At 44.2% G+C, this 15,510-nt stretch overlaps 1 protein-coding gene across 3 annotated transcripts in view; it reads right to left on the bottom strand.

The window, feature by feature from the left end:
• The window catches only part of ALPK2 (alpha kinase 2), a 128,288-nt gene that overhangs the window by 41,656 nt on the left and 71,122 nt on the right, over positions 1 to 15,510 (bottom strand). For all 3 annotated transcript variants that reach the window (XR_501480.3, XM_008013953.3, XM_008013954.3), the window contains exons 4-5: positions 9,322 to 12,709; positions 3,581 to 3,728 (exon numbers count right to left, since the gene is read on the bottom strand). Coding sequence is in view for 2 of the 3 variants with exons in the window: in XM_008013953.3 (XP_008012144.3) it covers positions 3,581 to 3,728; positions 9,322 to 12,709 (3,536 nt within the window). In the remaining variant the exon portion in view is untranslated. The remainder of the gene's footprint in view (positions 1 to 3,580; positions 3,729 to 9,321; positions 12,710 to 15,510) is intronic.

The following is a 15,510-nucleotide window of genomic DNA, read 5'->3' as shown; positions in this document are numbered from 1 at the left end:
ATTTTTCCTGGCTTGACCCATGGTCCCCACCCAAGGCTTTCTTCTAGAAGGAATACATATAGGAGTCAGAAAGGTCTGGATCCCAACCCTGAGGCTGACCTCAGGTGTATTATGTAGCCTCTCACCCTCAGTTTCCTCCTCTGTGAAAGCAGAACGAGCAAGATCACAGCTCAGATGTGTCATAAGGAGTAAGTGACACCAGCGTGTGAAGCTTTGGCAAAAAGCCCAGTCCTGAGAGGGTCACGAGTCATTACTTCATGGTGAGCAGTAGTATTAGTGGGGAACAGTAGTATTAGTGTGCTTTCTCCATGAAACAAAACTACCTCGGAAGTCCCAAAGAGTTCTATCCAGCATTTGTGGAGTATCTGCTCTGAGCTTAGTACCGGGGGATTTGATGATGAAAAAAAAAAAAAAAAAAAAGGCATCGTCCTTGCCCTTGAGGGTCTTCTAATCTGGGAGGAAATGGACAAACAGAAAATACCAATACAGCTATAGAAAGCAAAAACAAGTGACCTTGTGCCTTTTTTTTTACCAAGAGGGTAAGCTCAGTTTCATATCCTCTCACCCTGTAAGGGACAAATCTTTTTACCTTAGGAAATGGCCGCAGACAGCAGAACATCAGTGGTGATTAGCTGTACAGACAAATGCAAAAGAAGCCCATGCCCAGAGTGTGATCAGAGGAACACAAAGAATGAAATTGGCTGCAGGGAGAGGGTAGTTAGCGTGGGGACTTCTCTGAGAGACCCCATCATCCATCACCAGCCCTAAGGAGCCAGGGCTTGGCAGCACTCACACCCGCCACTCAGTCTGGGCTGAGAAGCCCTCGGGTTGTTTCTCTCAGGGCCATCCAAGGAGATCCTGCCATCCCAGCAGCCAGCTCCTCATTCACTGGTTCCCAGCAGGAACAACATGACCTGTGCTCCATGACCTTGCTCAGCTACCAGCAGAGCCACTCCAAATGGACAGCTGCACTTTCAAAAGCCCAGGGAACTCAGAAGGACCTCTCTCCCCAGAGTGGAGAATGGGTTCCTGGTTACCAAGAAGGAACCCATTGATGGCCAAATAGCACCGGAGGGTGCCACCTTGAGGTCTCCATGGAGCCAAGACATGCCACTGCTACACAGAGACTCAAACCAAGCTACCACTTTCTTCTTATTGGTTTCTTTGAAGTATATTAGTCTTGCCCTAACCACAAGAATGTCTTCTGACACCTAATTTCCACACTTTAGCCTGTTAAGGAAAGTACCCAAAAGTTGCGGACAAAGACAGGAGGAGGATCACAGTCATTGTTCAACAGGATCACTTGAGGATGATCTACTGAAAGGAGAATGCTTTGCTATTTCCCATTTACACAGAACCCACTCATAGAACCATTTACATAGAACCTGTAACCTAAAAGTTACAGGTTAACTTTTAGGTTTCTGTGCAGTAGAAAAGATAACTCTCAAAGTTTATTACCTGTCAAACATTAACCAGTGTTATATCTATTTCAAAATGTATTTCCGCATTCCTTTACCTGATTGACTATCTAAATCTTCATTCCTTAAATGCTCCTTTGAACAATCTTGCCATTGTACAGGTTCCCTCATGATTTAGTAAGTTCAAGAAGACCTTTGCTCCAGGTTGATATTATATGTGAGAGATTTCAACTCTTTGAAAATGATACAAGGACAGTGACACATTGCATGGAGGCACAAGTGAAGGGAAACGCTGGCCTGGAAGTAGGCATGAGAGAAATTAGCAAACATTTGAAAACCCACTTGAAATAATGTAAATGATCTCTCAATAAACAAATGAGTTACGACTCCTAAATATTCTCAAGTGTTCGCATGGAGAAAGCAGATGGGTTCAACAAAGCCAGACACTGTCACCAAGGAGAAATGAAGCAAACATCACTAGGAATCAAAGGCCTTAGCCACGCGTCATCAGTAAGTAGAATGCTTGCTAATGACATATGCTCCCCCAGGGGAAAGTCAGATTTATGGTAAATATATATCAAATGGAAAAGGGATATGCAAATATTCAAGTGGTAATTCTGAGCTCAGAGCAAGGCTGATGAATGGAAAAACAGTGAAAATGCTGCTTAATTGTTCTTGGCTGACAGCTTCAGAAAATAATTTAAAATGAATAATTAGCATTAGTACCTTTTCAAGTGAAGCTCTAGGGAACCTCCTTGACTTAAAAAGCAAACCATTTCTTTTCCATTATAATAATTCTTAAGCCATACCGAAGACGGGCAGGGTAATGGTGACATTTTCGGCAAAGTGGTTATTCTATCAATCACAATCCAGTTAAATGCTCTGGAGTGATGTTAGTAGAAATGAAATCATAGCTCAAGTATCCCATCACTACATTTGAGAAATAGTTTCCAGACATACGTTCCAAGCAGACATATATGGTTTAATTAAACAGAAAACTCAGATTTTCTCACTTTTTCAGTCTACTGATGACAAAAATAAGGGGATTAGAACCCTTCCCATATCTTAGGGAGCTAAACTGGGAACCCCTTTGGCAGAGGGTTGACTTTCGAACCAGGTGATTTGTTTCTAGATTGTGTCAGATGAAGCTTGAATTCATCAGTTCACTTGAACAAGCATTTATTGCCAAGAAAAGCTGCTTAAGGAAGCCACTGATCTGGTTCATTCCACAGGGGATATTCTTGGCAATGATTCTCACTCTCATCTCTCTCCTCCTCATTTTTCTCTCCTTTATTATCTTAAGGACATGGCTAGACGCGGTGGCTCACTCCTGTAATCCCAGCACTTTGGGAGGCGGAAATAGGTGGATCACTAGAGGCCAGGAGTTTGAGACCAGCCTGGGCAACATGGCAAAACCCTGTCTCTACTAAAAATACAAAAGAAAATTAGCCAAGCATGGTGATGTGCTCCAGCAATCCTAGCTACTCCAGCAATCCCAGCACTTTGGGAAGCTGAGGTGGGAGGATCACCTGAGCCCAGGAGGTGGAGCTTGCAGTGAGCCATGACTGTACCACTATACTCCAGCCTGGGAGATGGGAGTAGGACCTTGTCTCAAAAATAAAAATAAAAATCACAGAGACCCAGAAATAAACAGGTGTTCCCATATTAATGATGGCTGCTGGTCACCCTCAATAGCTGTTACTTTTCTGTAACCTCATAGATTGCTGCTGCTGTTGTTTTTATTCATCTTCTAAGCTTTGTTTGACCTTTATCAGATTACTGGGAATTTATGAAACAGAAAACACACCCAGGTTAAATTCACAGACATAGAGACGAGAGCTCTTTAATCTTAGGACCACAGAACCTCAGCCTAGAATATCATTTGACATGTTCCTTTCTCTGATTTAAAAAATGTAGTGAAAGGTTGTGTGACTTCCCAAAACCCCAGAACTCAATGGTGGCAAAATCCAGGCAAGAATCCTCCATCATTTCCCCATACAGACACTTGTCTTCCAATATTTAATCTTTTTAAATATTGCGGGTGTGGAATCTCTGCTTCAATTTTCCTTTTCACGTCCTACAATTTATTCTTTTCTTTTACAACCATGTTGTGAAATAAACAAGCAGCAACTGTGAAAAGGAACCAGGGAAAAATATCGCACCTTCTCTGCACTTGGGCTATGGACTTTGAATCTTTTGTCCAGCAGATAGTAGAATCTTCATGAATTTCTGCAAATTGGCAGCTTAATTTTACATTTCCAGAGTGTTCAGGGAACATCTCAGCTTGGATCTTTTTCAGTAATACCGGAGCTAGAAACAAAAGATTTGAAGGTCAGTGTAGCAAAAGACTTTCCCATTTCATATCGTTTAATTCTCATAACAATCCTGAGAGACAGGAATACTAATTATTATCCCCAATTATGGAAGTGAGAATTGAGTTTCTGAGGGGAGAGGTAGCTTGCCTAAATAGTCGGAAAATTAACAAATCAATCTAATAGAAAATGCTCGCTTCCATTACTTAAAATTCAGCCTGTAATGCTGAAAGTGAAATAGAACTTGAGAGATTTTTTCTAAAGGGGATGAGAGGTGGGAGGATTGTAGAAATCTATTCTATAGGATGTCAGCCAAATAAAGATGTTTTTAAATGATTACCAGATCATCCAGTCAAAATCAGAGCTAGAGATTAGGGAGTAGAATAAAATCTGGATTATCCAAAAAACTATGGCTAAGCCCCCAAAATGTCACCTCAACAATAGGTTATTGGCTGAATAATATTCATCCATCTTTTCCCCTTTATCACACTTGTCTTTGCTGAAGATAACCCAGTAGATTGCAGTGATGTTTGATATCAACCTCATTAGCAAAAGGTAATAGAAGCAACAAGGAAGCAATTCCCACCGGTTGGGCTGAGACCTTTGAATATCACCTCAGTATCAATGATGAACAATTAGCATGCTAATATGTAATTAGCCAGGGCAGCCACTGGGCGGCAGCCTAGACATTAAAACAAGACAAGGATGAGGCCCCTGTCCCAAGCGGTCATAACAATTGGGTAGGAAGTGAGAGTACTGCAGATGTGGTGTGAGCCTATCACAAATTAAATAGCATAACTCCACCGCGCTGGTCACACAAAAGAGTACATCATTACAAAACATATGTAATCCGTAGCCAAACCAAGATCACCAATACTGAGACTTTGTTTGCTCCACTGCCTCAAATTATACTACGGTGAAAACATCCATGAATTCAAGGGACTTCTCATCTCTCCTTGACGCCAGCAGATGCTTTGATGACAGAATGCATATTTAAAAGCTAATTCTCTACCCAGGAAGTGATGATGGGCCCACTGGGTAGCAAATCTTTCAACCAGCGAGTAATCAAGACTACTAACAGTATCCTGGGACCCAAGTGGATAACTGAGAGAGAGAAAATGTAGCAAGTATGTATTGACGGCAAACCCGCATCAGTGCATTTGGGCCTGCTGGCTCCTGCCCAAGCTGAGACCGTGTTCAGGTTCACAGTCTGAAACTCTTGGTCCGGGTCTCGACCAAGCCCACCTCCTCATCTGGGCCATTTCCTAGAGGGTCCTTCCAACACCATGCAGTGGCCGGCTTCATGGGTGATTTGGGGACATCTAAATATTCCTAAGCCTGCCGGAACCTGTTGTACTGAACACAAAGAAAATTGGGGGATGGTGGGAAGGGCATGAAATGGGCAGCAGAACTGAATGATGGATGGTCTGTGGGAGATTTGAAGCTTGTTTAGCCAAGGGGTTTGGGCTTTGGATAGAACCCATGTCTATGTGAGACAGAGGTGGAAAATGCAGCCGAACGAGCTCAGAGGAGACCTGGAGTGCAGCTAGGTTTGTCTTCCGTGTGCGGGTGGGCCTAGTGTTGAGGGAAAATGGTAGTAAAGTCCCTGGTGAATATAGTTTCTGTACTAAGCTTTGGACATCAAAAATGATTACTCAGGCCTGGCATGGTGGTTCACACCTGTAATCTCAGCAGTTTTGGAGGCTGAGGCAGGAGGGTCACTTGAGGCCAGGAGTTGGAGACCAGCCTGGGCAACATAGCAAGACCCCATCTCTAGAAAAAAAAAAAAATAGCCAGGTGTGGTGTGCATGCCTGTGGACCTAGCTACTTAGGAGGCTGAGGTGGGAGGATCAGTTGAGCACAGGAGTTCAAGGCTGCAGTGAGCCATGATGTTGCCACTGCAATCCAGCCTAAGTGACAGAGGGAGACCCTGTCTCTAAAGTAATAATAATAGTTTTTTAAAAAAGATTAGGGTTTATTTCTTTTATAATGATCCAAGTCACTGCTTCCCTCATCCTAACTCCTGCCCCACCAGTTAACTGGTGGGAAGGCATTAAATCTGTGCTGCTTTGGGGATAGCAGGGTGGGTACCAGACTGCTAGGTAGGGCACAGTCAAGGTGTCAGCCAAGGGGTCTGAAGTGTACCAGCTGGAAAACACTGATGAGGACTCAGGGTCTTACAAAAGCCATCACCACAAGAAGGAAGGAGAACTTCCTAATCTAGTGTCTTCCTGGTGGCAACTTTTGTTATTTTTAAACAATGATATTGCTGTGGCTTACACTGAGAAAACAAAATAAAAAACCTTTGAGTGCTTAATGGTGGAGTAGATGGTTAAAGGAATTGGTCCACAGCTAGAAACCCGTAACGAACAACTAGAAGGTGATTAAGTTAAAAAAAAAAAAAAAAAAAAAAAAGGACCTGGCTCATTTTGGGAGGCCGAGGCGGGCGGATCACAAGGTCAAGAGATCTAGACCATCCTGGCCAACATGGTGAAACCCCATCTCTACTAAATATACAAAAATTAACTGGGCATGGTGGTGCATGCCTATAGTCCCAGCTACTTGGGAGGCTGAGGCAGGAGAATCGCTTGAACAGGGAGGCGGAGGTTGCAGTGAGCCAAGATCACGCCACTGCGCTCCAGCCTGGCAACAGAGCAAGGCCCCGTTTCAAAAAAAATAACAACAACAACGGGAAAAAAGCAGGGTGTTGTCAAGGGCTGGCCCTCTGAAAGCTGCCATTCCAAAAGGTAAATGCTGGAAGAGAATCATTTTTCCCGTCTCTTATCATCATCTGTGTTGATTTATATGGATTAGTGCCCATGGTGGATTCATATTAGATACATATTCAGAGCATTCATTATCAGAGTCACCATGGAAAATAACAAGGTCCTTAATAAACGGATGAATATGTTGGTCAAGCATTTATTTCCCGTCGGGCGACGGCCCTTGCAATGCAATAACCTAGTACTGGTTTGTAGTTAGGACGGGGAGCTGTGACCTTTAAAAAAAGGGGGGTGCCAGTGTTCCAGAAACCTGTTCTTCTAACTTTCTCTGCAAAGAAAATCCCCGCACAAGAAGGGAGAGGATGGCCGCCAGTGGCAACTCCTCCGAAGCTGGGAAAGGACTGCGGGATCAGAACCTACCCCAGCGTGGGCAAAACCTGCCTGGGACTCCCATTTAGCTGCTGACTCAAGGGTAGCTCTGATGAACCTCCCCTGCCTGCTCCATCACCAGATGACTCCTACCTTCTTGCGGAGGCCCTGAGTTCTTCAGAGAGGAGGGGCTATGGACACCAGCACCACTCTTTCTCCTAATACTAGGTTGGTATCAACTCAGACACAATGCTGTTTTGTCTGAACTAAGTTCTTTATTTATTTCATGAGCATACTGGGCATAAGCATTGCCTCATTTTTTATTTAAAAACACTAATTAAAAAAACAGTAACTAACAACCATGAGAGCTGTGTTAGGCCACAGGCCATTCAAATTGTTTTGCATTTTTATACCAGAGAGGAGTCTTATTAGCACCCCCATTTTACAGATGGGGAAAGTGAGGCACCCGGAGGCTAAGGTATTTGTCCAGGGCTACCCAGGTACCGCCAGAGGCCAGACTTGAACCCAAGCAATATCACTCCTAATCTACACCCTAAACCACCAATATACAACTTGCCCCAGCTGGGCCCAAACACCGCCTAGTATCTCTAACTCTGAATCTTTGCCTCTTAATGGCCTCTGTGTTGTGGGTGGCATGAGTAACAATCCTTCAGTGGCCTGGCCTGGAAAAGTCTTTGGTTGTCTCTACCCCGTGGTCTCCGGCAGGGCCCTCTCAGGACAAGGCTGGCTGCTCTCGCATCTACCTGCTTTGCTCAGGCCAGTGCCTCCCAGAAGGCTACATGCTCGGTCTTTGCAGCCTTTGGTGCCATGGCGAGGTTGTGCCACAGCTGAAATCAAAGTCTTTGACAGCGATTGATTTCAACACTGGCTATCTGGACGGTCCTCTTACCCATGGGTAACTCGAATAGTCACGGGCAAGAATTCCAAAAAGGTTGTTTTGCTTGTCTATCTTTACCTGCAAAGGAACCCCCATCCCCAAACACGGGGGTTGAGGCTGGTCCCCAGAGGCAATCTATTCAGCCTCTGGGCTGAAACCACTTTTGAGAGCTTTTAAAACATTGCCTCATTCTCTCTATTTAATTTTATTTATTTATTTATTTTCTGAGACAGGGTCTTGTTCTGTCGCCCAGGCTGGAGTGCAGCTGGAGTGTGGTGGGGTGATCACAGCTCACTGTAGCCTCGACTTTCTGGGGTCAGGTGATTCTCCCTCCTCAGCCCCAGAGTAGTTGGGACTACAGACCTGCGCCACCATACCCATCTACTTTTTGTACTTTTTGGTAGAAATGGGGTTTCGCCATGTTGCTCAGGCTGGTCTCAAACTCCTGGGCTTAAGCAATCCTCCTGCCTCGGCCTCCCAAATTGCTGGGATTACAGGTGTGAGCCACCATGCCCAGACATTCTCTTTAAGTATGTTTTAAAATAGAGATACTAATAACCTGATTGGATACTTTCAAACTCTTCAGAAGGCAGTTTTGTCTTTAAACCTTTCTGCAACAGGGGTGAGGACCCATTTGATGGGATGGGAATAACAAACACCAGCCTCAAAGTCTAAGGACTCGGGATAAGAAAGGAGAAAATTCTTCCCTTCTGATCAAACAGAGCCATCCATAGCTTTTTGCTCCAGAGCACACAGGCCACTGTAGCTTGCTGCAACATTTTCTCTTGACTTCTACCAGGGTGTGTGCAGAGGGAAAGAAGAGCTCTGAAATAAAACAGGCTAAAATTTGGTCCATAAATGGAATTTGGGACTGAAATGATTCCTTAGACAAAGTAGAATTAACTGCAATTTCAGGACTTTTTTTTTTTTTTTTTTTTTAACAGCATCATAGGTAGAGATTGATCAAGGACTTTTGAGGCTCAGGTGATCTGAAACCTTGAACACAGACCTCAGAGGACTTTAGATTTAGATAAATGGGAAGGGTGAGTTGAAAAGAAATGTTATACTCAAATTTGGAAGAAAAACCAAGGTTCAAGGAAGCTATTTTTAATGAAAAATCAGTGATTAAAGAGGAGAATCTCAATTTGTACCAAAATATTCATTTCCATGGTCTTTGTGCATGGTCTATTTGATTACACTAATTAGCTACACTGATTAATGCTTCTGTTTATATTTTTAACTAGATTTTGTAAAAGAGGATAATTAAATGGAAAAGCACCTTCATCATATTCCCCTCCAGCAGACATGCCTACAGGCAGCCTTTATCAGTGGTTCTCACTTGTGGTTCTCCCAATAGATCACCCGGGAACTTGTTAGGAGTGCAAATTTCACACGCTGGGGGAGGGGAGCAATCTGGGTTTTAACAAGCCCTCCAGGTGATTCTGATGCCACATGCTGAAGCCACTTGGCCACAATCATAGCATCAGTGCCCACCTCGGGGACACTGGCCTTAATTGCAAAGGACCCTAGAGGACACAGGAACTAGATACCTCGTCTACAAGCCCAAACTTTAACAATGATGGACAGAAACAGAGCCTCACCTCTTCCTTCTCCTTTGCAAGATGGCTTTTTTGGGTCTTGTTTCTCTTCTGTGCGTGATAACGATGTTTCAAGTTTGGGCATCTTTTTGAGAAAGGCTGAGTTCTTTCTGGCATTTTCCTTTTCTTCCAGTTTCAGCCTCAGGGCTGCCACTTTGGACAAAATTTTCTTCTTTACTCCCTCAGCTAAATGTCCACTGCCTGGGGCTTCTGGCTTCCTTTTGACCTCCTCTGACCCCGTCACTGCTGTGAGGGCCCCTGGCGATTTGCCAGCTTGGGCTTCCAGTGACTTCTCCCTCTCCCTGGACTTTTTCACACAGCGTAGGGTGCCCTTTGGATGTGGATCCTGCAGTAACTTAGGGGCTTTCTCTAACTCATCTTCTCCTGAAATGAATGCCAAGGTCTTTGCTGAGGAGCTAGATGAGCTTGGGGGTTTGGTTTCCCCAGTTTGAAGCACCTCTATTTTAGGTTCCTCCATTTTGTGGCTTATCAAAAAGTTTGTGACATTTCCTTCAGGAGATGAAGTACAAGGCAACCTGGTAAGATGAGGAGAAGAGGGCAAAGGTTTCCCACGCTCATTCTCAATAGTTCCCCTTTTCTGTGAAACAGGAAACACATACTGACGGTTTCTGGGCTCAACTAAGTCATTTTCAGGGACGTCATGAATTTGGCCTGTGGAGTCGTGAGCATCAACCCCAAGAGAAGCATGAGTCATTATTGGAAGACAGCTAGAAAGAGGTGAAGTGGGGGAAATCAATTCTGCTTTGTCCTTTTTACTTTGCTCAGTCTCCCCTAAGCTCCCATCACTGCTTTCTTGTATTTGGCCTATGCTACATCCATTTGGAATTCTTTCACCCCCTTCACAGGGTTGCAGGACTTGCCAAATGGTAGTTTTTGCCTCATCAGGTTGACTTTGTTCAGCCTCCCGTTTCATACTGCCTTCTTGGCTTCTGCTGATTCTATTTTCAGTCAGAATGGTTCCCTGGAGACATGGAACTTGCAAAATGGCAGGCTGGATTTTCGCTCCGTGGCCCACATTTCTGTCATTTGATTGACTCCCTTCTCTGGCGCCCTCTGGTGTGGATTCAGAGGGCTCTGGTTTTCCAGCCCTGGTGTACTCTATCACACTTGTCTCATCAATGGGATCTACAGAGGACTCTAGGATTTTAGAGCAGGTCAGAAACTTTTTAAAGAAGGCAGTGTGATCCATCTTGAGTTGCTTTTCCTCCTGGTCTTGACTCACATTGTTAACATTTTCCTTCCCTCCAGTTTCAGAAGCCACTGACAGTGAATCTGTGACACATAACTCCTTTCCATCTACAGGGTCCACGGATGACTCCAGGAGTCTGGGTTGGCTGAAACCCCAGGAAGAAAGACTTCTCCAGTGTGCACTGATGGCAGGCTTTTCGCCTTTATGGCCTTCTCTGCTATCAGCAAGGGCTGAGTCAGCATCCTCTGGACTGTGAGCCAATGCTGCTATTTCAGAGGGGGCCAATTCAGGCACAACAGTATCTGCCTTTAGACTATCAGGTACAGCCCAGACCTTGTCAGGAATTACGGGACCACCATCTGATGCCTTGCTCTCAGAATTTGTCCGTTGTCTTGGTGGCCGGATTTCAGAAGCGGAAGCCTCTAGAGTTATAATCTTCAGCTTGTTGCCTGCCTCCCAATTTCCAGGTCTATATTCTTTAGACTCTTCCAAAATGGTATCAGAGAGAGACGGAACGTTGCTCAGAGCCTGACTATCTTCTTCCCCAGCAGTTTCAGCCACCATGGAGACCCTCATCCCCCAAACTGAGCGCTGCCCTGCTCCTTCCCTAGAGCTTGCTGGTGAGTGGGCCGAGGGCACCAAGTTTATTTCCTCTTGTGCAGCAGATGTCGTAGGCAAACTTTCTTGGAAATCAGGTGCAGAAAGAGAACCCTGGTGGGACAGACTCTGCTGCTGGAGCCCCTGCTTCGTTTCACTTCCTCTTTCTTGGAAATTCTCTTCATGGCTCCTAAAGTCTGCTCTTTCCACAGTCTGGCTCTTATCTCCAGACAGGTTATCAACCTGAAGAGGGGAATTACTGAAGAAATCCTCTCCCTCCGGAAGCTGCAGGACATGGTGTGGGACTCCTGGCACACTGGGTGCTGTGCAGAGTAGCTCTTTTGTAGACTTGGTGGTAGCACCACTTAAAATATGACCCAACTGCACTTGGGAAGGAAATTGGGAAACCTTTTCATGGGATGCACGCGGGAACCTCTCCTCAGTGCCACCTGCATGCTTGTCCTCAGGAATTGACACAGCAAGGTACTTGGCTGAGTGGATTTTCGTGGCAGTGGTAACAGTCGATGTGTCCTCAGTCTCCCTAGTCACTTGAAACCCATTATTAGCAGTTAATGTTGATGTCTTCTCCCAAGGAAAACTCACGACTGAACTATAATGGGCTAGGGTGTCTGTGGTGTCTGCAGCACTAGGACTGGGGCTCTTGTCACCTCCTTCTTCAAATTGCACTAAAGGATTGTTCTCAGAAGAAAGGAGCTGTGTTTCCTCAAGCCTTCCTGAGTTGTTGGGGCTTGACCGCTCCTGGCCAACATGTACTGTGGAGGCCAGTGGGCAGGTGGAATTCTCTACCTTGGCTAGATTTTCTTCTGTGGCACCTTCACTAGCTGTGTGTGAAATGTTCAAGGTGAAAGTACTGATAAAAAGAGGGGACATGACTGAGTCGCCGTCCTTGCTGCTTTTGTACGTAGACACTGAAGTCTCAGACACTTGTGTCTGAAAAAGGACTTCTAGTGTCTTGCCATTAGGAGAACATAAATCAGATACTTTTCTTTGACCTTCTGCCAGTTCCAAGTCTACAGAGCAAATTTCTTGAGGCAAATATTTATCAGCTGGCACCCCAACAAGAGAATCTATGGTATCAAAACATGTTCCTTGGTCACCAGCCTCAAAACACTCCACTGCACACACTGCTTCTCTGTCCCTTGGCCCATCACACACATTTTCCAGGGTGAGGACAGTATCTGTGGTTTCAGGGGAAGCAACAGAGACAGCCACAGGCTCCCTGAAGTCAGCACGGGCATCCTTGGGGAGATGCCTTGAGAACACACCTGGGAACGTATTCTCATCATTGGCTTCTGAGGTGCTCAGTTCATGTTTTAGGTCTTCCCTGAAATTGTCAGGTGTGTTGCCATCTCTGTCTTGTTTTTCTTCCTGCTGTGGGTCACAGGTACAGGGTTTGACCTCCAAGTGTTGAGCTAATGATGCATTTTCCTTGTGGACCCCTCCTAAGTTTGAGAAGGAAATTGTTGTGGTCCCAGTGAATGGGGGCTCCTCCCCAGCAGGCTCTGAGAAAGCTGGCATCTGGCTGCAAGAGATTCTCTCTCTGACTGTTTCCTGAATTTGTACCTAGGAAGATGAAAAGTGGTGTTAATAGCATTGTTCATGGGAGAGCCCACAATAGGGCATAACTGCAATCCCAAGAGTGTTAATCCTCAATGACTGTAATAATGGACAAGAATGATTGAAATCTAAACATTAATCCCCCAACTCCCCCTAGCTATTAGAGATATCCTAGAAAACTGCAAATTTAACAACTCTATGTTCCAGGGGGCCCTTTGTCAAATTCATCATTATAAGCAAAAAGCCTCCTGACAACCGTCATTTATTTAATGATTTTTTTTCTCTCTTAGGAAAGAGATGGAAATAAATTGAATGTTAACTGTTTTGATCAAGTAAGTCACAACAAGAGCTGTGTGCATCTTTCCAGAAAGATGAATCTCACATGATCATAATAAATGAAATAAACAGTACTTACAAAACAGCAATAAGCAATCTTTGTCCCCAAAATATGACAGCTTGCTGGTTAATAATTGCTATGGTTTGGATATTTGCCCCCTCCAAACCTCCTGTTGAAATTTGATCCTTAGGGTTGAAGGTGGGGCCTAATGAGAGGTATTTGGGTTATGGGGGTGGATCTCTCATGAATAGATTTATGCCATCCCTCAGGGGTGCGGGAGGATGAGCGAGTTCTCAGTCTATTGCTTCATGGTTGTTAAAAAGAGTCTGGCACCATCCCCACCCCCACCCTGTTTCCTGTCTGTCCATGCAATCTCTGAAAATGCCAGCTCCCCTCTGCCTCCTTTCGTGAGTTGGAAGCAGACTGAGGCCCTCACCAGATGCAGATGCCTAATGTTGAACTTTCCAGCCACCAGAATCATGAGCCAAATAGGCCTCATTTCTTGATAAACTACCCAATCTCAAGAATTCTGTTATAGCAACACGAAATGCACTAAGATAATAAGGTTACTAAAAAACAGAAAGAAGGCTGCCTTTGAACCCACCTCTAATGAATAAATGGACTTATGATTGGCCACCAGCACTGCCAATCATTTCTTTCCTAGAGTTGCTTATAAACATCCCAGAATGTATCCCAGACTTTAAAATAGATGCCCAATGGCAGACAGACCACCTCTATAAGAAAAAGAAGATTCAGGACTGCTTAGGTTTTTGAAAAAAGGGGAGAGGGGGAGGGAGGGAGGAAGAGAGGAAGGCAGAGAAAAAGAAACCTCTCACATTCTGAGGATTGAGCTTTTCATGGTACTATATGAATGTTCTATGATATTGGATATTGTTCAAGGAAGCAGGGAATCTTTTAACTCATTGATTATTTCAAAACAAAGAAAACTTATGTCCAGCCAAGGAGAAGAAAATTGCTTCTAATTTCTGAAGCAACTCAGTCTTTGCTCCCAGGACTCCTGCCTTGGACAGCCCCATTCAGATGTGCAGGGAACAGATGACTGGCCTTGGCGGGATGGGGTTCAAGGGTGGGGATGAAGTCTGTCTCCCAGGGTATGACAAAACAGAGCTGAAATGTCCATGTGCATTTCATAGCTCCAATGTCATGCGACTGATTCTCACAAATCATACGTGAGAATCAGTCTTACTACCTTGTGGTCAATCCCTGTAGTACTGCCCGTGGGAAAGAGGACAACAGTATAACCACGCCTCTTTCCACACTCCCCCCAGGCTGCTTACAGCCTGTCAGTCATTCATCTCTCATTTTCTCTTTTAAAGCTACTCTGAGGTTTAAAAGAGAAAATTTAACTCATATTTGATGGGCATAAAAATGCTAACTAAAAAAGAAAGAAATTCAGTATAAACTCCACGAGTGCTAGGACTACTTAACCTTTCAACAAATATTTGGTGAATGCCTCCAGGGTACTAGGGAGTGTTTTAGATAATGGGGATACAAGACAGGCAAATGCTCCTCTACAGGAAGCTCCCATTCTATGTTCTAGTGAAGGCCTGTTATAGCGATTAGCGTGCAGTAGGTGCTTACAAAGTGTTTGTTGAGAGAACGAATAAATGAATGAACCATGTACCAGTTGAGACAGCTGTAGCCAACTTCACCCATTAAAGCCCTACACTTGAAAGGGTTTGAACATTCATCTGCTCCTGACTTTGCAACAACCCTGTTTTAAAGGAGACTTTGAACCATAAGCACTACTGGTTCTCCTGGTGTTCCTGGAAAGAAAAATATATTTACTCCCTTTCTATATCCCTTTTTCTTCTTTATTAAAAAGAAGAAATATAGTTTCTGGGAAATAAGGGACAAAATTTTTTTTTAAAAAAGAATTTGATGTGCATATGGTTTCCTCTCTATACCTCAATATCTACAACACATGTATAGAGTACTTTTCTCATTTGGTATTTTGGTTCAACCTTTTAAGAATATGCTATAGCACAAATAGACTCAGTCATTAAGCACAGAAAACATAGGGAACGTTCTGGTCATTATGTGAAATGTGTAGAGAGACCGCCCAATCAAAAACACCACCACCCCTCTGTCCGGCCTTTCTGTCCTGCCTGAATTTCTACTACCTATGTCAGTCCCTTATTTTAAGGTCCTGGTATTTTCACAGTATTATCAGTGTCAACAGACATTTACGGAGTAGCTGTCATGTACAGAATTCTCTGTCAGGCACTGGGCAATTTTTAACTAAGGGCTTCAGTTAAAAAGTTACTATGACATTTACTGGAATGGTACCTTTATTCTTCCATGATTGATTACTATTACATCAGCAAAGTAATAAGCGAGTACCTAGAAGAGATTGACATCTGAAGAGAATTAAACACAGGACAAGTAAGTTTTGATTAGGATGAGTTTGGTCACTGGAATAGATCATTATAGTATCATGCCTTGATTT

The sequence above is a fragment of the Chlorocebus sabaeus genome, chromosome 18 (genome assembly GCF_047675955.1).
Source record: "Chlorocebus sabaeus isolate Y175 chromosome 18, mChlSab1.0.hap1, whole genome shotgun sequence".
NCBI lineage: Eukaryota > Metazoa > Chordata > Mammalia > Primates > Cercopithecidae > Chlorocebus > Chlorocebus sabaeus.
The sequence above is the reverse complement of the archived record's forward strand: the minus strand, read 5'-3'. Positions and strand labels throughout refer to the sequence as shown.